This window comes from Ursus arctos, unplaced genomic scaffold (assembly GCF_023065955.2).
Source record: "Ursus arctos isolate Adak ecotype North America unplaced genomic scaffold, UrsArc2.0 scaffold_4, whole genome shotgun sequence".
Lineage (NCBI taxonomy): Eukaryota > Metazoa > Chordata > Mammalia > Carnivora > Ursidae > Ursus > Ursus arctos.
The window spans coordinates 4375271-4401039 of record NW_026623056.1 but is presented as its reverse complement, the minus strand read 5'-3'; the positions used below and the strand labels follow the sequence as shown (position 1 = coordinate 4401039).

The following is a 25769-nucleotide window of genomic DNA, read 5'->3' as shown; positions in this document are numbered from 1 at the left end:
ACATGATTTTTCTATGTCAGCAGCTAATTGGTACTTATAATATAAAACTAAAAAGGGGAGAAACATTAAAACCCATCACCACTGCATAATTTTGATGTGTTACATTAAAATTTATTAGTTTCTGAATAGTATTTGACTAAATCCAAATTATTTCAATTAAAGTTGTCTAGAAGGCCATATAGTTGGAAAATTAAAAGATATTAGTGGGAGGGAAAAGTGAAAACAATCTATTTAATTGACATTGACTTTAAGAACAATTACATATGCTTTATTCTTATTATCTGGACTCAGCTGGTTAAGTCAATCCTTAGGCCAATTTATATCTACTCCACAATAAATCCTACATCATCCAAAAGTTTCATGCTTCTACTTACAGTAGCATAGCAAACCTGAAGTTCCTTTAAAAAAAAAAAAAATCACCATTTCCTTGACTAATGTAAACAGTTCCTCCATGCTCTGGCCTAAGAATATTTAATGTTAGTCAACAAAGACAGCCAGCTATTCTTCTGAGGCATCTAATAGTGGCAACCTTTTGATTTTTATAGTTGTTTAAAGTATACAACCTTGAATAGTAGAAGACACTGAGCTGAAATTTCTAACTCACTTTCTAACCATAGTAAGAATGATATTTTCCCCCAGGGACCACCAAATATTTATAAAACTTTGTATTAACATTCTGTAAGAATCCACAAACATCAATGAGAAGCTGACTTTCTTGCCATGCTCCAAATGTCTTTAAGACTAGACATACTACATATATTATAAAGAGCTTTAGGATAAATATTGAGTGCCTGGGTATTATCATAGTAGTAAAAGTTAAGTCATTTTTTATTTTTGAAAAAACACTTTTGGTACCATTACCATACCCCAAAATAGGTATTAGTGCTACTGGTGATTAAGAAGCTCAGAAGCTATAATTATGCATACTCTTACTATGGAAATAAGCAGTAGAGCTCTGAAAATGTGAGGGGAAAACACCCAGGCACTTAAATCAATGAACATTTGCTAGGAGGAAACTTTTTAAATGACTGTTTGCAGCCTTGACAGAGTTGCATTAACACCAAATAGCCATATTTCTGTCCACTTACAAGGAGTACTATAAAGAAGCAGTCAAGCCATATTTAATAAAAGGTGTCATTATACAGAAAATGTCTTTTTTCACAATTAGAAAAATTTAACATCTTTAGTCAAACACTAGATGGGAAACAGCCTAAAGAAAAAAAAGACCTATCCACAACACCTATTTCAACTACAAAGCAAAATGCTCTGTGACTGAAGGAAAATAATTTAATATTCATTATCATAAGAGTAGAAGTCCAAGGAATGATATTATGCTCATAGGTAAACACAAGATTTTTCCGAAAGACTTGTAATTAAGGTATGCAAAACATAAAAGCAAACTGCAAAACTAGTTCAAAGCAATTAGAGCCCAATGGTTCTCTTATGTTTTCTTTTATGTTCTTTATTTTAAATTGATATTTTAGAACAGTAAATTATCTTTCATAGCAGTGCCTCCTGGTCTGATAATATAGTACCTCCTTTCTAAATGTAGAGATTTAAGATAAATCAAAATGAACATTAAGGCATACAAACAGCTACTTTAAGTCTGCTCTTATTTAATAAGGATCTTTTTAACTCATATTCAAATACATGGAATGTTGGCACAAAACTGAAGCTGCTGTAGAAAGATCACAGATGTTCTGTGGGTTATTGAAACTTCCAATTCTCTAAAAACATACCCTTACATGGTCTTAATTTTACAAATTTAAGTGTTGAGAAAATGTCTAAATAATAAGTAACAATTAAAATAAAATGTTTATTTGTAAATTATGTACAGAATACATTTTACTTTACGACAAGGAAATGGGAAGAAGAGCCATCGCCTTCCAACCAATGCTGTTTTGCTTTCTCTGTTGGAGATGACTGTCTTTCTCTGAGTCAGATGTACAAATCAGTTTGGATTTCCTAAGTTGGAAAAGGAGAATTTGTAGCTAAACTAAAAGTGTTGTTGTATTACTAGTTGGCTTGTTTCCACAAAATGTTTTTGAACCCTGCTAACTCAGAATCTTAGAAATTTCCTGGTATACTTCTATAATCAACCAAAGCTGAACTATCAAGAACAAGGACTTTAAGCATTTCATTTTTAAAGAAACTGTGAAATGGCTACATAACTATGCATAATCTGAAATGTTGATGTTTCTCTTTTATCCCTTTTAGTTATTTTGATTAATCTAATAGTAAAAAGCCGTACAACTATCAAAAATGCCATTAATCTAAATATCATTGTGGAAAATGCATCTTTGATAACTATCAAAATGAATAAGACCTATTTATTGTAAAATTATTAAATAGATACAACTTATAAATGGCTTTAGACTGTACCAGTAATAGTATTCTATGAAATGAAGGACTGAATATAATTGCTTGGATGTCAAATACATTTCAGCGAACGGATTTAAAGAATGCTACAACGTCATTTGCGCATTAGGGTGATCAGCCAACATAGAAAATCCAACCTCTTGCACTTTAGTCCCAAAGTAGTCAGATTATGATTTTTCATGTGAAGATTTAGTTGTTTCTCCATCATTGTCTTCTTCCTCCTCCTCTTCACAATCCCCATCTGTTTGCTGTTCCAGTTCCTCTTTTGTGATCATTTCAAAATCATTCCCATTTCCACTACTGTGTTGGGATCGGTCATCTTCCCTCCTGTCACTGTCTGTGTCTGAATGCCGTTCTCCACCTGAGCCTTCTGTTCCATGATTCCCTGGTCCTACTTTGCCCTCCTCATCTTCCTTTTTCTCACTGTCTGACTTTTCCTCACTGTCGGACTTCTGTTGCTTTTTGGTTTCAGATTTCTCATCCTTCTTGAAGTCTGCTTTTGGTCCTTTATATTCATGTGTGTACAGCGGCCTGAAGGAGTCGATGAAGCCCACGTCAGCAGTCAGGTTTGGCAAGAACCAAAAGTGGTGCCTTCCTCCAGTTATGAGCCAAATGATGAGAAACAGAATGCAACGAGCTGTAGGAAAAAAGTCTCTAATTGAATAATTCAAGCATTGACTCGGATAGAGGGGAATATTTTAATAAAAAACTGAAAATACAGTTTATTATTTGCACATTACGTGTACCTTGAATATAAACAATTACATCCTGGCTAGTTTACAGCAGCAACCACAGTATTCCCGGGGCAGAGCATTCTGCTCTGACCCTGCGGCACACTGTGCTGTGCTGTGGCTCAATAAGCACAGCCTGGGTCGGACGTTAAGGACGCATGAGACCATGGTGTGAGAAAAAGGAAATAAATGTCGTCAGGGATGAAGGATATCTTACGAAGCCCTTAAAAGGGAAAAAACAAGGCTGCATCATGACTTTCCTGGACTCTAGGCACTTTTGCCTTTGTGAAGCAATCCCTCCGTAAAGAAATATTAAAAATTATACTCTTTATGATACAAATACAAATATGGTATAAACGCAAATATGCATAGGTTCATTATTATACACATGTATATATTACTACTTCTGATTTTAAAAGAAATGGAAATACATTTCTACAGGGCCCTAAATATGTCATGGATCCGAGGCATGTGCCTACTCTTCCTGAAAGGTAAGTCCTCTAAATAAAATTACATACTTCTCAACAGTAAGAGAACATTTTCCTAACTACAATTTTGCTTATTAGTTAAATAATTTCTGCTTATTTAGGGACCATTCCTCTCCTAATATTAGGAAATAATACTATGCTAATCTGGCTAAGCCAGATTGCTTAAACGGATAGGGCCCGAGGTTACTCTCAAAACTCAAACTCAAAACTGTGCTTAGATAATGGAAGAATTTGGGGCGCCTGGGTCGCTCAGTCGTTAAGCGTCTGCCTTCGGCTCAGGGCGTGATCCCGGCGTTCTGGGATCGAGCCCCGCATCAGGTTCCTCCACTGGGAGCCTGCTTCTTCCTCTCCCACTCCCCCTGCTTGTGCTCCCTCTCTCGCTGGCTGTCTCTCTCTTTGTCAAATAAATAAATAAAATCTTAAAAAAAAAAAAAAAAGATAATGGAAGAATTTGAGAATGTTATAGTAATGAGTTTTCAAAACACAAACCCCAGTATTTCATATAGTTTTCTCTTAATTTACCAGTTATACAGAGCTGTGTGATTTTCCCGCTTTTGTATTTTTTTTTTCTGAAGGTCATAATGATTATGTGAATATTATGGACAAACAATGATGACAGATTTTGGTTTGTTTTGCTTTCCATTTTCTTTACAATTATATCAGCATTTTCATATTAAGTCTGAAAAAAGCTCAGCTATCTGTGCCTCCTCCATTAGTCTGCTCTGGATAAATAAAAGGAAATGGTTATAACTGCCTTGACTTTTATGAAGTAGTAACTGCTATTTTCACAAAGAAGATAAATATTCTGAAAGTCTGTACACATTAGTATCTTTTGAGGTACAAACAGAAAAGGCAAATATGTTTGAAATTATGATTTAAGAATAAATTCCACTGATAAAAATAAATAATGAATGTCTTTTAAGGAGGCTGCATATTTTTTTCTCCAAATAAAATGATGATACTATGATAGACATTGGAGGGTTGTAAGACAGATTGTCCATAATTGGAAATCTTGATTCAAATCCAACAAAAAAACAATACAGAAACGGCACAAATAAACTTAAATTTTCCACATATATAAACTGGGCACAGCAGAATTCTAACCGGTTTTATGTGGCATTAAATTGCCGGGGCAAACAGGGAAGAATCAGGGAAAACCACTGTGTATTTACTGTCATACTGCTCTTAAACGAAAAAGGACACATGTAGAAACTGCCAGAGGTCACCAAATAAATTCTGACCAATATGTAATACTTCACAGGATAATATAAAATAAATATCCAGTTTATAAGTGGGCTACAGATGAAAACTATTTGAAAGTATATTTGGAATTGCATTTTCTAACAGAAACAAAATGTTGGGTTTGTTTTCTGGTTTAATTCACAAGATTATTAATCCACAATGCATACTTAAATTCACAGCATATTTAAAGTGAAAAATGATAGAAAACACTACTGAAAAAAATGGTATTTTAAAGAGCAAAATGATATAATAACCATAAATTATTGTGAATACTAGTTTAAATAAAAGATAAGTAAGTGGGTTAATTCTATTCAGTAGAGTTAAATCTTCACTAAAATTTTTCAAAGAGCTTCTAAATTTTCAAGGATTTGAGAGCCTGGAGATACCAATTTGATTCTATCTAATGTCAGATCAAAGTTTATAGCTTCTCATTCTTTTTTTTTTTTTTTTAAAGATTTTATTTATTTATTTGACCGAGAGAGAGAGAGACAGCCAGTGAGAGAGGGAACACAAGCAGGGGGAGTGGGAGAGGAAGAAGCAGGCTCCTAGCAGAGGAGCCTGATGTGGGGCTCGATCCCAGAATGCTGGGATCACGCCCTGAGCCGAGGGCAGACGCTTAACGACTGCGCCAGCCAGGCGCCCCTAGCTTCTCATTCTTGATGCAGGTAGTATACTACTATTAGTTAGCTGCTTCACAATCTTAGATCTAATTTCTTGGTCTACAAATGTGCTGTGTTACGGTGCAGAAGCATCAGGGGATTTTGTCAAGGTGACTAAGCTAGAGGACGGAAAATATGAAAGATGGGTGAAGAAAGCTTCACACAGTCAGAGATCACAGAGAAAAAAGGGAAGCCCATAAACATGCTAACTGAATGAAAATCCTACATGAGCCACTGGGTCCAGGGATGGTGGCACTAATTCAGGACACCCTGATATCCAGGGTGAATGGACATGCATAGGAAAACTGCCTAGGGATAGATGAGTAATGCTTTATAATAAAGGAGTCTATTATATATCACAGAACCTCAGAATAACGTGTACTTGGCTCGGATAATCTTAGTCAAACTACGTCCTCTAACAACAGATGTTAGGTCAATAATGTGTTTTCTTTTTGTACAGGAAATACTCTCTTACGTCTTGGTGGAAGGTGGATTTGTCATTTGGGGAAAATAATCAGAACTTAGTATCATATGCCAAAATAAACTCTACATGGACCAAAGAATTATATATAGAAGTTTAAAAATCAATACACGGCTTTAGATAATCTGAGAAAAATTTCCATTTCTTTCTCAAAGTAAAAATTAAATTAGACCTGTCCACCCTATATGGGAAAATCTTCAAAGATCAGGATTTTAAGTAAAATAATATTTGTTAGTTTTTTCACGGTAAGTAACATACTCATTGTAAAAAATACAGAGAAGTATAAAGAACAACATTAAAATTATTCACAACTGTCACCACTATTTATATTTAGGTGTATCTCCTTCCAGCCAAACCCTCCCTGGCATTGAGTATTTCCATTAAAAAAAAAAAAATCTTCCTAATTAAACAAACAAACAAATACTTCATTATCTTAATTTTATTGATTACTGGTGATGAGAATTTTTCATGTATTTATTAATAATTTGTTTTTAATTTCCTCATTTGAAGTGAGTTATTTTTATATTGGTTTGTTTTTGGCTATAAAGACCCTATTCATTCAGAAGTGTAAAAAAACATTACTTATGTTTTGTTTGATTTTTAAAAACCATTTTAAAACTCCTTAATGCATCTAGAATTTCTTTCAGTACATGGGCGCAAAATTTTCCCCAAAATGGCAAATCAATTGTTTAGAATCATTTATTGAATAAACACATAGAACTTACATATTTAATATAAGTTTCATTTGCCTTAAGTCAATATATAAAAATGCTTTACTAAAAGTATTACATCTCATAAATGACCAACCACTGTAAAATATTAAAGTCTTTGTGGTAGCTAGACTTTAAAACATATCTACATGCAGATTAAGAGACACTACTTTTTCTTCACAATAGACCACACTGAACCAGGTACATACTCTACTTCAAGCCCGAGTCAGTTTTCTATGACCCAAAAAGTAGGTCCATGTACTTCTTGATTTGCCAACATTAGTTTTGCTGTTAAGCTTTACTTAAAGCACCAGATTACAGTCCAAACCGCTTGGTATCTACCTTACTAAGGTCAAATTTACTAATAACAATACTTACCAACAGCAAGAAGAAGAATGCTGGCTACGAAACAGCCTGCACCCACACTGAGGTAGTAAACTCCTACTCTCATTTCTGCTGGCCAGAGAGGGAAGAGGGTGGCTGCTATCACTGCAATCACTGCAACAAGAAATGACAAAGTTACATAGATCACTTGAGACTAAAATTCTAAATGGCTTGGTTGTAATAACAGTGAATATTTTCCTAGGGGGCAAAACCGAAATATAAACACACTGAAACATATAAAATTGCCATTTTTATAGGTAAAAATGGTAAATTATCAGCCATTTCACATAGTTCAGCCTAACATTTTAACTATTGCTTTTAGGTTAGGATTTTTCTAGTACAAAGTACATATGATTAGAAAAAAGTGTCTAAAAATGTGTAATTGTTAGCTCCTTAAATGATCAACTGCTACTGTTTTCGAGCAATGTCAATCTTATTTTTGAATATATGTGCCTAATAAATAGGGAAGCTTAAAGAACAATCACTGAATAACAACACCAACCAAAAAATGATTCCAAAGATCCCTCCCTCAGGGGAGGGGTGAGTCTGGGGTGCAGTGTTGGCATCTATAGATTGAAAAGCTCAGCAGGTGATTCTGATGGTTTTTTGGCAGTTAGGGAAACTGGATACAAACATCTCTAGTGTTTTTCTAAAGTACCATGGTATCACATGGAATAATCAGCAGAAATCAGAAGTCTGGTTTTAGGTCTTTAGAGTGAGAGAGACCAGAATTCAAATTCTAGCTCTATCATTTTTAAGCTAAGTAACTCCGGGAAGTTATTTAACCCCTTCAAGGCTAAGAACCTTATATTTAATATGTGCCTCTTCCTCTTTTTTAAAGGTTGTCATGAGGATGAAATGAAATAATGCATGTAAAATATTTAGTGAAGTGACTAATACATAGTAAGTGATCAAAAGTTACTAGCAATTTGGGGTAGGGTTTAACTGAGTTATTTTGAATGGGATCCTATGCTATCACATTGATCACACTTACTTATTTGACCGCTATCTATTTTTTCTACTTGTTAAATACCCTCCTCCCCAAGCTCCCTGAACTTACAAGAATAACACATACCCATGGTAAGAAAAACCACCCAAAAGGTATAAAGTGAGATTTTCATTCAATTATTGGTCTACCCACCCCGCTCAGGTTGCTACTATTATGTTTCTAATTTATACTGCCAGAGACTGCCTATGCATAATTAAAACTAGTTACATGGAATATTTTTCTGCAAAAATTAGCTTGGATTCTTCTTACGTTTGTAGTTTTTTTCATTTAACCTATTTAGATATTTTTCCATCAGTATATCCTACCTAATTCTTAAAAGCTGCATGATATTCTAGTGTGCAGTTGTGCTATAATTTATTCCACCATTCTCCTATGCAGGAACTTGGATTGTTTCCAGTTTTATTCTATTATAGACAAGAGTGCAAGAAATACCAAAGTATGGTATATTTGTGCAACTGTGATTAGGGTAGTATAGGCAGGATAAGTTCATAGGATAAATTCCTTGACGTGTAATTGTTAGGTTAAAAAGTATAGACATTTAAAATTTAAAAGATACTTGCTAATTACCCTAAATATAGTCTGAGGGACTTGGATTAGAATAATGTGTCAATGGGGGGCGCCTGGGTGGCTCAGTCAGTTAGGTGGCTGCCTTCAGCTTGGGTCACCATCCCAGGGTCCTGGGAGCTGCATGGAGCCCTGCACAGAGGCTCCCTGCTCCCTGGGGACCTGCGGAATCTGCTCTCCCTCCCCCTCTCCCTCTCCCCGCCCCAGTCATGTGCACAAGCTCTCTAATAAAATGTTAAAAAAAAAAAAAAATAATAATGTGTCAATGAACATTTTTGAATAGATACTTTGTGTAACTGCATTAAGAAAGGTCATGGGATAAATTCCTAGAAGTAGAACAGCTGCATTAGTGTGTATGCATTTAAAATTTGAAAGACATCACCAAACTGTTCTCCACAAAAACTAAAACAATGGACATATCATCAGTTGTTGGAGAGTGTTGGTTTTTCCTAAGTGTTGGACCTTCACCAAAACTCGGTACTATCAAACTTTATAATCCTTTACATCATGGTTGCTTTAATGTACATTTATTATGTGTGATTAAGTTTTGTTCATGATTATTTATCGCTGTATTTCTTTATCTGTGGGCTACCTTTACCATTTTTCTACCAGGCTGTTAATCTCTTAATTTTTGCTTTCATGTCTTGTAAATATTTTCCTTGTTTATCATTTATCTTCTGAATATATTTAAAGCCTACCTCTTTTAAAATAACTATTTTATGTTGAATATTTTTCTTTATGGCTTTTGTATTTTTATTTTCCTTTCTAAATTTTAGAGACTGTACTTACCAAGAATTAATCCCATGACAAATGTTTTAAAGTGAACTGGGTCATAGATCCACACAAATACCTAGAAAAATCAAGAAACCTCAGTGCTTAAGGTTACATTAGTAAGTTAAGCTTAATTCTATATCCTCTACAACAGTCGCTTTCAACTTCTTAACATATAAGAACTATTTCCTAAGGTAAACAAATTCCAAAGACCCTTCCTTCAGTAAGTAGGGTTTCTTTGGGTATCCATTTAGTTAGAAAATTACTTTCAAAACTATAAATTCTGTAATACACTTAAGTAAATTTCCACATACTTACATGAATTTAACAATTTGTTCATGTGTGCAAACCATTACCTATTTTCAACCCAAAGACTAGCAATTATACACTTTTTGTCCCTAATGTAATGGTGCACACTGGTATAAGGAGAAGCAGTCTGGGCTAAGAGCACAGTTAAGATAGATCCAGCCAGGCCCTATTAGAGATCTAGCAGCAATCAACTCTACCTTGTTCCCTTCCATCAATGAAATGCAAAGAATCATTAATGAAGATCATGCTTAGCGAATATAAAGATTCTACAACTATCTGCAATAATTACACTGCCTACTCCCTTGTGGAGGGTCTGTAGCCTATAAGTTGGGAACCACTGCTTTAAAGCTTAATTTACTTTTGCACAAGAGAAGTTTACTTCATTCAGAACAATCAGAACTCTGCTCAATCACCATCTAAACCTAGTTTTATCTTAGTTTCTGTAAATATCAGTACTCTTCCTTTTCCTGATTTTATTTTGACCAGAGTTGTTACTGTCTTTTTGATGTGGTTCTATTTCTAACACAGAGGGTTACATTCCTCTTTTTTAACTGCATATTTCCCCTGGAAATCAGATCCACAGACCTCACTTCTGCCAGTTAGCATTCTAAAAACAACGTTTTTAAAGACACTTCCCAACTTTAAAAGTTTGAAAGCATGTTGCTTTCCATAGAATAAAATACAGTCTTTTTAAGAATGCAAGCAGCCCTGCTTTCGTTCAGGCTGTTTCCTTCACCTAACAGATCTGTAACTCCTGCCCAGTGCACCTGGTAATCTGCCAGTCGTCCTTCAAAGCTCAGCTCAAGTGTTCAAGGTCTCCAGACCCTCCTTATCCTGTTTTGATTAAATTTACTATTCTTAATTGATGTTCTCATATCATAACACTCACCACACTGTGATACAGTAATGTTTAAAAGCTTGTATCTTTGCTAGAGTATAAAACACTTCCAAGAAAAGAATTTATCTTATTTATCATGCTATTCCCAGCACCTATAAAAATGTCTTTGCATATAGCTAATGCTTGATGTTTAACTGAAGGTATTTGAGCTTTCACATTAGGGAAGACCTGTTATCTTCTATTATGGTGGTTCTTAACCAGTGGTTCACATCAGAATCACCCTGGGACACGTCATACAAAACACACACACACACACACACACACACACACACACCCTTAGATTCCATACTACAGATTCTCATGCAAGTATGTCTGGAATGAGCCAAGAGCACATATTTCCTGAAAAGCCTTCACAGAATTTCAAACTCATAGCTCTAGGAACCACTACTTTATATACACTACTTTTGTATTAGGTATAGCAGAAGAAATATGTCTTGAAATTCACAAGAATTCAATGGCCAGTATGTAACTAATGTTTTTGACTAAAAAACATTAAAAACATTTATAATGTTTTTGTTAAATGACTACGCAATCTTCATGGAAGGTTACCATCACATAAATCTCCCATCACAAAAGAAATAAAAACAACTGCCTTGAGTAAAGCATCAAGTAACACTGAAAATTTTAGGCCCCTAAAGTAGTGTGTCTGACTATAAGAGGCACAAAACTGTAGGTATCCTCCATTAACCATTTACTCTTTTTTCTTTGAGAGTAAAGGAAATACTGCACTTTAGCTGGGCAAATGACCACCAGTATAAAAAGCACATTTCTAAGATCTGACTGCACGTAGGCCATGACCATGTGACTAGGTTTTGGCCACTGGAATCCATACAGAAATGCAACTGCTAGCTTCCTGGAAGGTGTCCTTAAGGAGGAGGCATGTTCCTCATTCTCCTTTGCTCCTCGGGCTGCGGATATAATGCCGGCAGTCATTTGGACCATAAGGTAACCTTTACTAATTGCCTCAAACAGCTCCACCGTAGAGCTACCAGATCTGTAACTACTTACCTGCAGATTTCTTTGATGAGGGAGAAACAAGCACCTATTTTAAGTCATGGTTATTTCAGGTTTCCTATCACTCACAGACAGCTAAACTTAATTCTGACTAACTTTCTTACATATTTTTTGTAACTCTAAATTCAGAGAAATTACTGATTTTTTTAAAAACAGTAGTATCTACATGGTTAGAGTTACCAAAAGTACTTCTTTTCTTAGTAAAGTTATCAAAGAATATTCTAAAAACTCCTAAGGAAAACTGAATTTCTATTTATAAGCTTGATACTCTCACCTCATTTCCATCCAGAAAAACTTGATCATCATGTGGCTCAAGTTTGAATTTTTTCTTAGTTTCCTTCTTTTTGGGAGTTCCTGGAGTTTCCTCCTATTAAAATACAAGCCAAACAGAAGAAAAAAACACTGACAAAAAGCAAAAAACGGTAAGACATTCACATAGTCAAAAAAAGTTTCACTATTTGAGAGACAAATAAAAATTCTCAACCATGGTATTTATAAGAACCCTAATAATATAGTTATCTTAAGTGCTTGTTGCACAGCATTTCAAAAGTGCTCATATGCCAGTGATCATGGGCACATAATTTATTTCTACTTAAATGTAGCTGAAATCACCTTTTTGGATTCTTCCTTTTCACCATCTTTTTTTTTTTCTTTTTCCTTTTTCGTCTTTTCATCCTTTAGATTTTCTTTCCTGCTCTTTTTATCTTCTTCTTTTCCGCTTTCGGCCTTTCCTTTCTCTTTTTCTTTTTTTATGTCTTTATCGTACTTCATTTTCATTACTTTCAGTGCCCGGTGAAAAAACTGCTTCTTTAAAAGCCTATGGAAAACATGTATGACATTATATCCCTTATCAACTACACAGATACCAACTGAAAAGGAAAAAACACTAAACCCAAATAAAATGAGCAAGACTACATCGGCAACTCGCAAAAAAAATTACAACTAGTAAATGGACAGAAAAATAGTCAACCCCACCTCTAATAAAAAAACAACTGTATTTCCAATTTGATTATATAATAGTTTGTCAACCTAATTTTCATTTTTCAACTACATAAATTATATAACAGATTACAGGCCTTATGAAATTTTCCTCTGAATTCATAAGAGTAAATCAAAATTGTTTTATTTAATGTTAATTGTCAAATTCAAGAGCAGACATAAAACAGGAGATAAGAAAATAGATTAAAAATGTACCCATGATTTGACTGATCTAAACCATGTCTTCCGCTGTCTTTCTTGATGTTCCCTCACTTCCTGCAAGTCTTCCCTCAAATGGAAGACCTTCACAACAAGCCCTACCCTGTTTAAAATTATAAGCCCACTGCTACCCTCCCTCCTGTTATCTTATCATATCTATAGCATTTATAGATATGCTTAATATCTTAATATGCAATTTATGTCTGTCTGCCCCCTTCACTAGACTATAAACTACTTAAGGGATATTTGCTGTCTTTATTCATTTCTTTATCTGATGAGCTTAGAAGACCCAAAATTAAGTCAATGTAGGTGGTAGTTCCTTTCTAACCTCACAATCCTACTCAAGAAACTGGGCTGCCTTTACCTTTGTTACCTAAAAGCCATCCTTTCAAATCCTATGTTTCAATTTCAGACTTCTTGATTTGTTCCCTCATTCTTTCCTTGATAATGTACAACTACCAAAACACAACCTACAAGCTAGATCTTATTGCCACTATCTGTGCCTGCTGACTACCCACCTTTCTACCTCCAGCACATCATACCACTTGTTAACCAGATGCTTCCCTCCTGCCCAACGACCACTTATTTCTGGTCATTATGCTGTGCCCTCTGAAGCATCTATGTTTTCAGCTGCCTGGCTGGGCTTCATTCTGCAGCCCAATTAGGTCTGCCCCATGAACATCTCCACAAAACTAACTTTTAGGTTTTCTCATTTGGCCTTCCACTTGTTCAGAAGATCTATATAGCGTATAATTGTGCAACTGTCTGAAATGCCCCAAAGAGCCTACCGCCAATATCTACTACCCAGGTGCAATTGACGCTTGAACAAAACAGGTTTGAACTACAAATATCCATTTACACATTTGTTTTTTGATAGATACGGTATGCACAGTAAATGCATTTCTCTTTCCCATGATTTCCTTTTTTTTTTTTTTTTTTTTAGATTTTTATTTATTTCTTTGACAGAGAGAACGAACAAGCAGGGGGAGAGGCAGAAGCAGGCTCCCTGCTGAGGAGGAAGCCCGATCCAGGACTCAGTCCCAGGACCCTGAGATCATGACCTGAGCCGAAGGCAGATGCTTAACCGACTGAGTGTTGACATGAGGTGCCCCCCATGACTTCCTTAATAACATTTTCTTTTCTCTAGCTTACTTTATTGGAAGAATATAGCATATAACACATATAACATACAAAATATGTGTTCATCAACTATTTGTGTTATCAGTAAGGCTTCTGGTCAACGGTAGGCTATTAGTAGTTAAGTTTTGGAGGAGTTGAAAATACGGATTTTTGTCTGTGTGGGGGTTGACACCCCTTAGACCTCATGTTGTTCAAGGGTCAACTGCAGACTATTACCAATCAAACTGGTTTTGAAAAGTTCACATTCAAGTACATGAGTTCAAATACCATGTCTACCATTTAACTGTGTGGGTTTTGGTAAATTAGTTAATTTTAGTAAAATTTCTAAAATGGGGTAACTACCTCACAGGGGCTTCTAGGACTAAATGAGAAGCACATACATTGCTTATAGCATGGTGCCTGGAATATATGTACTCAAAGTCAGGCATTATTATTGCTATAGCAAATCTTGAGTTTTGTTTAACAGTTATGGAATACACACACACACACACACACACACACTTTGGTTTCATATTATTACATTACAGCATCAATCTAATCAGTAATAAGTAAAATTATTGACTTATTCCTTAATAGGTCTTTAGAGAATGCCTACTTCAACTCACTCTATGGCTGGAAAAGTGAGATGACATTTACTATTGTTATAAAATCAGTGTCTCCATTTATTTAACACATCATATAATACAAATCATTCACACAAAGCTCCCTTAGATTTTCACAGAACTACTTCCTTCTCCCAGGATGTTCTGTCCCCTTTGCCAGGATTGACTGTCCTTTCTCCCATTGTTTCCTGGGTAATCACCTCTATTTATGTTTCAAATTTTGATGAAACATTTTCCCTGTGAAGCCATTCTTAAAGTTTTCTCATCCCTGCCCTCCTTACAGAATGCAATGCACTGTAATTAGTCATGAATCTTCTCTAATAGGCTAGAATATGTATTTTGGAGATGGGCTCCAAGTCGCAGTCATCTTTGTATTCTTGGGGCCTGGAATACAATAGATATTTGGTAATGTTTGTTAAATACACAAACGGATTGTTAAAAGCATTTTGTACAAAGTTAATAAATTGCTTATATTTTTCCTCACCTCTTTTTTTTTCCCCCAGGTTTTACAAACACTTAGTAAAGCCAGACATGTGTTCAAGACTTTCGCCTATGTGGCAATGGTGAAGTTTTATTAAGTGGTATATGAATGAGAGTGAGAAGGACATTACTGGACTAGTGGGTTGGAGATGCAAAGTCACATGGAGTTAGAATGGTGCTAAATCAAAGGTTCATACTCAAATTAGGCCAGTAACAGGCACACTGCATATTAGAAAATGTTGCTTTGTGTATCATCCTACACTTTCCTGTTTTCTTGTTTTTTTTGTTTTTTGTTTTTTTTCAGATTCCCTTAAGTCCACTTATCAGCTTCATAAAATGAGACTAGACAAATGTCCCTTCCTGGTTTTGTTTGTAGTCAGGCTGGAACCCGTGAGGGCTGGCTATGGTTGTTATCAGAAGTGGCTCTGAAGAATTTAGGTAGTTATGCTTCTCTATTTTAGTGTAGAAAGGACACACACAACCTGGTATGAATGGGAATAACATATACAATGAAAAGTGAGTGTATTTCTATGTCTTTAGGGCTTTTCATAGAACACAGTATGAAGGCTCCTAAAAGGACAACAGATGTGGATTAATACTAGCTGCTCTGTCTGGGTTCACAGATTTAATATTCAAATAGCAGTGAGAGACGAAACCTTCATTTTAATTTTTGCTTCATTAAACGCATCCTGTTTTTGTTGGAGGAGGTAATATACCACAGTGGTTAAGAGCATGACTATGGAATTTAAGTGCTGGATTTAGAATTCTGGCTCTACCACTTACTAGCTGTGTGACCTTGGGTCAATTCTGTTTTTGCATGTGTAGCATCTCTTAATTTTCACACCATATGTACAAAATAAATCTACTTTGAGGCAGGCAGGGAAATTTGCACTTTGGAGTTCTACATAAATGGCTGGAAAGAAAAATGCCAGCTACATCACTGCTAGCTCATTCCTGCCCCTACAGTGAAACTTTCACTGTTTTTGAAAGGTCCAATAGTGACTCCAGTTTTTGGCAACTAAAAATTTTAAGAAATATTTGATACTTCTTTAACTTCACAGTTTTAAAAAGTGGTTTCAAACAGTGGTTCTTAGATGGGTCTCATCTGGCTGATACTTTAAATGCCATTAAACAATACATCAGTAAACGCTGTATCTCCCTACCAAGGATATAAAACAATCTGAAATGTTAAATTCCTACTGATTATAAACTTCAGTTTTGATGTTTCCCAAAGCACCTACTATGAAAAACATGGATATGTTACTGAACTATCTATACTTCACCATGGAATCAAGAAAAGGCAGATGTTATAGTTGCCTTGATTTTACCAGGAATACATGAGCGATCACCTAACAAAATAAGGAAGGGTACCTGACTAATAACCCCGTGTAGGCACAAAAATAACCAACCAACCAACCAACTGAGTGATAACAGGTCTATTAGGAATCCCTGCCAAAGTTCCGGAAAAGACTCCCTAGCCATTTGCCCTAGAAAAGAAAGCATTTTCTAGTTACTTTTGGCACTGGTATATGATTTTTATTGCCGATTCTTCAATTCAGTCAGCCTGGCAAATGTACAAATATAACAGAACACAAATTAAAATGAAAATATCATATCTAACACCAAATAAATGCCATTTTAGAGGTAATGAAAAAATCCAGGTTGCATGTAAAAGCTCTGTTTGAGCTATGTCATAATATCACTATATTTAATAATAAAAATGGGTAAGGAGCTTCTGGACTATGGCGAGTATTTTGAAATTACTACTTATGTTATCCGTCACTAAGAAATAAACACTACCTGTTGCAGTAGTCAACCACAGACTCCCTTGTTGTAAATAAAGCTTCCTCTCCTTTCTTGGCCTTTGCCCACTTTGAATCCAAAAGGCAATCCACTGCTTTGGAAGCTAAAGAAGAAATTTGTCATTTTAAATTTAGTGTACATGGGAATTTATGTCTATCTAAATAATAATTTATAAGACAAATATCAACATTCTGGTATCAGAAAATAAAAACAAATCCAGAGTTGGACATGATCATGATAAATAAGCAGCTCTTCTCAAAACCTCAATTTATGAAACATAGCAATAAGGGTCTTTTTAAAGTAATGGTGGGAAATAACTGACATTCAAAAATATTAAGTAAAACAAGATATATTATGGGAAAATGTTCTAAACAAAAACATTTTAAATGTTAAGTATCACTCTTAATCAAATAATCACAATTAAATGTAGGCTAAACAAACCAAAAATCTTCCTCTCCCACGGTAATAGAAATTGTTATCAAGCTTTACTGTTACCCATTGAGAAATAAGCTCTGTGAACAATCTACTGCTACCACTAGAAGCTAAATATGTTAGATCTGAAGAGAATAGCATTTATTTTTATTTTTAATGAACATTAAATCATTAATCATAACACCAAGGAAACGGAAGATAAAGACATTTCTTCTTTATAATGGCAATTCAATCTTAATCAATGAGACAGGCAAACTCAACCACTTAGTGGTCAGTGGTTGAATTATAGGGCTATATTATAGATGACATTAGCTTATAATGAGGTTCTCTGGATTATGTGAAGAACCAAAGCTCCTACATTAGTTCTAACAGACTTGTTTCACACTGAATTCTACTCCAGAGTTTTTAAAAAAGATTATTGTCCAAGTACATACACTACCTAAACAAAAGGTAGTAATAATACTGAAATCTTTTTTTTAAAAGCTGCAACAAATGTTATTATAAAGCACTTTCTTTAATCTTTTGTCTTTTTTTTTTTTTTAAAGAGGGAAAGAGCAGGGGAGGGGCAGAGGGAGAGGGAGAGGGAGAGAATCTTAAGCAGGCTCCATGCCCAGTGAGGAGCCTATGCAGGGCTCAATCTCACAATCTTGAGATCATGACCTGAGCCCAATCAAGAGTTGGACGGCTAGTGGACTGAGCTACCCAGGTGGTGCCCCTTTTATCTTTTGCTATTGACATTTCCAGTCATAAAAGGAAAGAACAGAATTATCAATTGCCATATGCCCAGCATCATCAAACATACTTGGAAAGCACTTTTAAAACATCTACAAAACTGAAATTTAGTTATCGTCATAAAATATGTACACTACTATAATTTTACTGATATAATCCTACCAATAAAATAATCAACTCGGTGCCCCATCATATTGGTGGACTTTGTTGGACAGTTAAATCGAAGATACTTGGCTACAGCCTTCTCTTCTTTAGATGGTTCACCAACTTCCTGCAAAATAAGAATATTAATTTTATATAATCATTTTACTTCACAAATTCATGCACTGAATTTACAGATGTGTTCTGCAAATATTTTAAAGTGAAGTATAAGCCTTTCTTTCAAGCTTTCTATGGAGCAGACCTGGTAATGTATACAAAAGACAGACTAGAGATTTTTTAAATTACATGTTTTTCAAATACTTGTTGATAGGGCCAAAACCTGCCTCTTTTGTCTCAGCTACAAGGCATTTATTTATTTCGAGTTGTTTTTCCAGTATGGTAACTACTTTGTACTAGCTCACCTTCACTCTTGCCTGATCTCTTTTTATAAGCCACAAAGCAATAATTTAAAAGATTAAGAGGTTGCCAATAGTTAGTGCCCAAATGTTAAAGTAAGTAGAAACAGGTGCCATAAATAAATGTTAAATAATAGTCAAAGCTATGAACCTTCAACAATGGACAAAGGACCATAGGAGGAATTCTTAGATTAAACAAAGAGAGCTGTCTCAGTGTGGGAGCCATACAACTATTTGAGACTCTTTTTCTCACCTTGTCTTTCTTTTCTTCCCTAGTAGGGGTGAAGCAAAAATAAAAATGCGATAAAGAGATAAATTATAATCTAATTTAACTCATTAATGGAAGTACACAAAGGAGTTTGGAAAGCCTGCTTTAATCCTTCCCTATTCTCTTTCTTCCACTCCTTTCTCCAAAGTTTCTATTACTTTCTTCATTGTTTGTCATTCCCTATCTTCTTTTTATTTCCTTACATTCTGAACTACTCCTTTAATTTGACAATTCCTCCTGTGTACTTATTCTCACAACTCATATACTGAAGAGAATGAAGGCAGTCTACATTTTACAGATCTTATATATAAACTTTTATAAGTTGTCTTATTGTTATAAGTTACTGGAACAAAAGTACTGTCTTTAATTTCATGTTTAAGCATGATACACAGAGCACTCCAGCAATATTTCCAGCAATGTATAACCTAAATGTGAATGATTTCAGGAAGGTCTATTTCTTAACTAAATGAAATGCCAAATATTAGTAAAGAATTATCTGCCGAGAATCTAGGATGCTGAAAACAATTAATGCTACTAAAGACAGTTATGTTTTAGACAAGACCTCCTAATAACACAAAATGGAAAAAATAATCTACCCAAATCACCTGCCTTTATGTCAGTTTTCCTGCTAATTTTAGATAAGTCTGAATTCAGCTATGTTTGATGAAAATGAGGAAACAATTAACAAACCAAGCTTCCAGCTTTAATTTTATCCTGAAAGGGAGTAATTTGTTGGATGAAGTGAAAACCTGTGCTTTGACTGTTAAATCACCTGGCAGCTACTTCTCCTATTTCTTCCTCTGTGTTTTCCAACTCCTCTACTTCCAATTGCCCAATTAACAGTGCATGATTCTTACACTCTGCTAGTACTCCCACCTGTGGGTTATATGTGGCAATAAAAATTAAAAGCTCAAACCATTCAATCCAAATGAAAACTACAGTAAAAAACAAATATTTGTGTGAATAAAAAGGCTTTAATTTTATATAAAAAATATGTATCATAGAAAAATAAAATCTTAAAAAACTGCAAATTCAAAATTAACACTATTCACAAAATTAATTAACAGAATTTAACACTCCAAGTTCACTAACAGCTACAAGGTTCATAATGATTTGGGGCTTAGCCACAAAATATACTTTTTGACAAAGTAAAAAGTGAAAAGTCTATATTTCAATTTTTGAAATCACAGTAAAATATATTAATATATGTCAGTATCATGTTAAATGATAGTATTTTATTATGTTTGTATAATACAATGCAGTTCTAGGAGGCTCATCTACTAGTAAATAATAAACTATATATTCATGGTACAGCCAAAAAAGTGATACTATAAATAGTTGAAAATAATGCGATACTATTAATTGGTTTATGGAAACCAATTCTATTTTATAATCACACCACATAGGCTCATTTTTTTTCTCATTTGATACATCTGTTGTCAATTTAAAGTTTTATGTAATTAACTGATAAGTTGTTACTGGTATATGCTTGATTGAAAATGACCGTGGGAGATAAGTCTAAATAAACATAAATTGTTCAAATACATACTTACTGAGTGTATACCTTAAAATACCTTTGGGTGTTTCAGTTAATACCAAAATTTGTAAGGCATGATACCTATACTCTGTTACAACTATCCAAAATAGCATTTGTTATTTTCCAGAAACATATCATACATATTTTCCAAGCACATCAACTTTAGATGTGACAAGTTTATACTCATACTACCGCTCAATTAGACTATTTACTAAACAGAGGTACAAGTGTACTAGTCTAATGATTTCTGACAGAGGCATCACATGTAAAATCTGATATAAGGATACACAAGAAATGCAAAAGTCCATTCTACTATTATATACTAGGGAATCTGATACTACACGAATCCACAACACTTAAACCTCATTTTAACGATTAACTTGAAGCTCACCAAACTCTTCGAACAACCTCAAGATACACTCAAGTAATCTATTTTTATTCCTTTCCCCTCCTTGGTAAAGGTACTACCAAGTAACAATAAACAGAGGAGACCCAGAAAACATGGACTTGGATAATCTTTCCCAAGTAGACACAGTTACTTTATCCACTGATAACTTTTTAAAAGTATCACTAACTTCCTTTGAAAATGACCAGAAAAGTAGTGAAGTCTATCAAAATACTGGTATAACAGAACTGATAACCTTCCTTGCTCCTTCTTCAAGTTCAAATCCTTAATAAGTTTCTATTTTCTTTTGTGAATTATGAAATGTTCATTATACCACATATAACTTATACATATTGTAGAATGCCTGTAGGCAAAAAGGATAGAATTTGTGCCATCTGCCGGGGCTTTGAAGACCGAAAGAAAGTTCGCTATAAAAGACTACCAAGAGAACATGACCATGGGAAGCTGGTTAGAAGATCTTGCATGTTGTCTTCACTCTCACTGCTCCCCTGCTGCAGCCTGAAGAGTATAAAACAGTCTTATCCTCTTCCTGTTTATACATTAGAATATAGTGCTTCCCTTCTTTGTTCCCTTTTGATGTGAACAAATCTTCAGAATATTTTCATAACTTTTCTAGAAACCTTCTAACAAAAAGTGAAGGCCTTTTGGGAATAGCATCAACCACTAATAAAGAGAAGCCAGCTCATCAACCCTCAAGTGACAAGAGCTTCATAGCTCAATGAGTGAGCGCAAATGTCTTAGAAAGAGAAAGCAAAGAGCCAACAGGTTTTGAGACTGGCCTGCCATCTTTGCACCCAAATACCAAAATGCTGGCTGTCTCAACTCACAGTCCAAAATTATGTAAGTTGAAAGTCTGGTTAGAACATTCTTTTTATATTAGTTAACAAATACTATTTTTACTTTAGAATATAGATCAAGATGCAAATACTATAATGAAATAGGAGTTACCATTTTTAACGATATATTATTTTAGCCAGTACCTACGCTAACCTTTTTAGGAAAAAAATATTAGATCAAGAGTCAATAAGCCAGTCTTCAATCTTACAGAATTTTCTAAATTGCTATATTCAGTAGAAATAAGCTCGGCTGATTTGTTGAGTGAAATAAGCAAAACAGAAAAAGATTAGTTCACAAATCATAAATTTGTATCTTCATACAAGCAGTATAAAACACTTGTGAAATGCAAATAGATTAACAGAGTAAAATCTGAAAGTTGGAGCGGACCTTAGATAAATCATTTGCTTAAAAGTCACACAGCACATTACTAATAAAGCTTTTCAGGAGTCTCTGCATCTTGACTACGACAGTGCCCTTCTGTAAATACCCCACTGTTTCACTCCTATTGCAAGTCCTCCAATAAGCCTCTGGGGGAGTTTTCAGATTTAGGACTGGCTTCCTTGGATCCTTCTATTTTCTTCAGAAGGTCTCAGAGAGTCAGACTGTAGAGTCACAAACTTTCTCTTTCCTTCCCTTTTCTGAAATTAAGCATATAGGCCCATGATATGCCAGGGTTTTATTATCAGGGAGACAGGTGGGTGCAATAAAATCAACTGAGATGAAGATTATAAAAGTTCTAAGAATTAGTAACCCATTTAAATGTCCCAAAACTCAACTGAATACAGATAAGCAGAATACTAAATGGGATGTTTCTCTCTTTAGCAGGGACAAATTATGTTAAATCTTTATGTTATACAATTTAATATAAGCATTTCCGGATTAAAGTATTTTGAACAATTTATTTTTATTTTATCACTGGGGAGGTGGAAAGAACACTCAACTGGGAATTAGAAGACTTGGTCTAAATCTGGTTTTACTACCTTGATGAGTGACCCTGGGTCAAATCACATAACCTCACTGAACCTTAGTTTATCTTATAAAATGATGGTGATAGATTAGATCAGTAAGTTTTATACCTAATAAACTTGTAGATGTCAGTCCTAAAAATAGCTTAAAGGACCATGAGGTATGGGATGATGGTAGTAGGGTACTGAGGTGATAGGGCTTTGGGCCCATCATCCTGCTTTTACATAAAAACTGCATTTGTGCAAAAGGATTCCAAACAAATTCTATTATCTGAAAATCCTTCTTAACTCTAAAATTTCATGACACCAGGATTCCAAACCAGTAAGCACTTTGTTAACCAACAAGCACATACTGTATATTCTTAAAAACTTACATAATTCATTACTTAAATCTTAAAATTATTTACTTTCAAATGGTCCATTACTTTGGATTGATATCATTCTCATTTGAGAATCTCAATCATTAAAATTTCCTATTATAACATTAATAAACATATAGGCTCACTTCCAGTTTTCAGTGATCAGTAAAGTGAATCCAAGAAGAAAATGTGACAAAATAGTCCCCTTCCTTCCAAATTTGATGGGATATCAGAATCTGAAATTATGCAACACTAAAAAAAGCAAATGAATTAGCTACTTTTCCAAACCCTGAAACTGTATCAATCATTTCCCCAAATGTACAAATTGCAATTCAAGGTTACTTGAATCTATTAAACATAAAAATCTTTTCTAAACATGAAACATCAAGTAACAAACAACAGGAAATTCAGTTGATATTACAGACCTTTTTGCCCTAAAGTCTTACAATAGAATCTTTTCTGTAACTTAAGCTCTGAACTTTGTCATTCCATTTGATCTTTTTGTCTAAAGTGATGCCAAAATTATAGTTTCTGATTCGGGGCGGGGTGGGTGGAGAGAAACCCAAGGATGTTATAAGATATTTTACATTTTTATTAATTTGTTAACACTGCATAGTAGTACTCCAAGTAGCACTCCCAAGATCTCCACAGCCTTCTAGCGCAGCTATGTATAAACTTCCAGGATGGGAAAAATCACTGTTATATATTTTCATTTAGCAATATGTCCAGCTGATTTTTAGCAATTAGATCCTCACATATTTATCTGATCCTCAAATAAACAATAACTTGCAACCTAATGGCTTATTTACTGACTAGATAGCTATTAATCTTTCTTCAGCATATCAGAGTGGTTAACAAAAACCAAAACAAACTAGCCTAAATCCTTCCTCCTTTTGGAGAAAGGAAAGGGAAGGAGTTATATGCCAAACACCCTTACTAACTTCTACAACCTTTAGTAACAAATCACTGACTCATCTATTTTTCACAACTCTACAACCCTTTTTGAGGTACATATCCTTTCTTACAATTTGTAAATTGAGGTAAAAAGTTAAGTAACTTGCCCAAAGTTACACAACTAACAATTAGTGAAACAAGGGTACAAACAGGCACAGTCTGGCTCAAGTTTTAGCTCACTGCCACTACTACGCAGCTTCTTAATCTACCTTACTGTTTAATATAAGATCAAAACTGAAAAAAAGAGCAGCTATTCAAAAGTGAGTAAGGATCACCTTTACAACAATGTTAAAGAGAAGCTGAAATGTACAAATAATGTGTATTAAAGGGCATAACATGTACTATATGTATAAATTTAAGTAACTGCAATTCTGACCAACTTCAATACAAATTATAATGAAAGTATTATATATCCATACCCAACGAATAACCTTAAATTCTGAAACTAGGAATAGCATAATTAGAAACTTCTTCCATAATAACCTTAAACTCTGGTTTGATGACCTGTTAGAACTTGGGAGAATTTGTCTCTTCTTGATTCTCTTCTGTACTCTGTTTGGAACTACTTTCTTACTTCTGCCCAACTCCAAAATTCCAAATTTACTGATCACTGGCATCTTTTTTTCCTAGTACTTCATAGTTTTCCAGAGAATTTTAACTTGCATGGCTCAAATCACCTGTGGTGTAGGCCAATTAAGTGGCAAAGTTTTTTTTTTAAATGCAGGAATAAAACATTAAATCGAAAGTCATTTTAAGCAATGAAATACAAAGAAACAGAAAGACAGTAAGTGTAACAATTTGTGATTAGTATATTAACAAATTACATTTTATCAATATGATGACATATGAAGGTTTCTAGGCAGATAAGCTGATGAGATAACTGACTAATAAAAAACATCCTGAGTCTAAGATGTTCCACGTATTTAATCCTCTTGGCAAAAAGCTAGAACAACAGGGGGAAAACTGCAGGGAAGAAATGCACAGATGACATGCATGTGGAACGAGGGAGGGATGTTATGTAGGTTATGAGGCTAACACACTGGCATGTGAAAGGTTTCTGGGCGCAACCAGGTCGCCGCAGTACCAACGAGGTTGTGTTTATTTACACTGTGTCGCCTGAAAGCGAGCCGGAAAGCTTCAATTGGACTATTAAGTTAGTAACGTTGAGGAGAAAGGAGGGTATACGCAACTGAACATCTGGATAGGCGGACCGTCGCCTGGGCCCCCGAGGCAGCTGACCAAACCCAGATTACTCCGTCTCCTACATTCTGCCTATTTACGCACAAAGAACCGGCTGCTTTAGGTCAGTAAGTCCCCCACCTCCTTCTACTCTAATTACCATGGCCTTAATTTCGGGATAACTAAGGCGACAGGATGAGGCAGAAAAAGGAGGGGAGGAGCTCGGGGAGGTCGGTGTCTGAGCTCGGGAGGAGGCTGACCTCCCAGCGCAGGCCTGGGCCGGAGCAGTCACAGGAACCCTACGCTGGCAGCCGCGCCTCCACGGCCGATTCGGAGCGCGGCGCCTCTCGCCTTCCGCCGCTGCCCCACCACGTCCTCCTCGCTCTCCACCGTCGCCAACACCGCCCCCCCCCCCCACCAGGCCCCTCACAACGACGCAGCCCACACCCGTAGACCTCGCAGCGGAACCCCAGCTCGTCTCGCCCTCGGTTTCGCTCGCCCTTCCGGGGGCTTCCCTCGCTTTTTCTACTGCCGAGCGCCCTGAAGCCCCCTATCCCAGGGCTCGCCTCTACTACCTGGATCCGCTTCTTGTGTCGCCTGCGTTCCGCCATGTTGGCCGCTCCGCCCGGTTCCCTCTGACGTGGAGCGAGGAGGGGGGCGGTGGAAACCTCGCGAGAGTGCG

The 25769-nt window shown here is 35.5% G+C and overlaps 1 protein-coding gene across 1 annotated transcript; it reads right to left on the bottom strand.

Moving 5' to 3' along the window:
- Positions 1-89: 89 nt before the first annotated feature.
- SEC62 (SEC62 homolog, preprotein translocation factor) lies at positions 90-25769 on the bottom strand. The gene is made up of 8 exons (XM_026498875.4): positions 25663-25769; positions 18188-18296; positions 16859-16964; positions 12252-12456; positions 11914-12006; positions 9437-9497; positions 7069-7188; positions 90-3016 (listed from the first exon to the last, which is right to left on the bottom strand). Exons 1-8 carry the CDS (start codon positions 25696-25698, stop codon positions 2547-2549), a joined length of 1200 nt encoding a protein of 399 aa, XP_026354660.1. The 5' UTR covers positions 25699-25769; the 3' UTR covers positions 90-2546.

Excerpts from the sequence above, each read along its gene's own strand:
- SEC62 (XM_026498875.4), bottom strand. The coding sequence starts at position 25,698 with ATGGCGGAACGCAGGCGACACAAGAAGCGGATCCAG. Across the intron at positions 12,457-16,858 it reads GTGGTTGACTACTGCAACAG|GCTTTTAAAGAAGCAGTTTT; the intron begins GTAGTGTTTATT and ends TGTTTTCCATAG. Across the intron at positions 9,498-11,913 it reads TTTTTCTGGATGGAAATGAG|GTATTTGTGTGGATCTATGA; the intron begins GTGAGAGTATCA and ends TGATTTTTCTAG.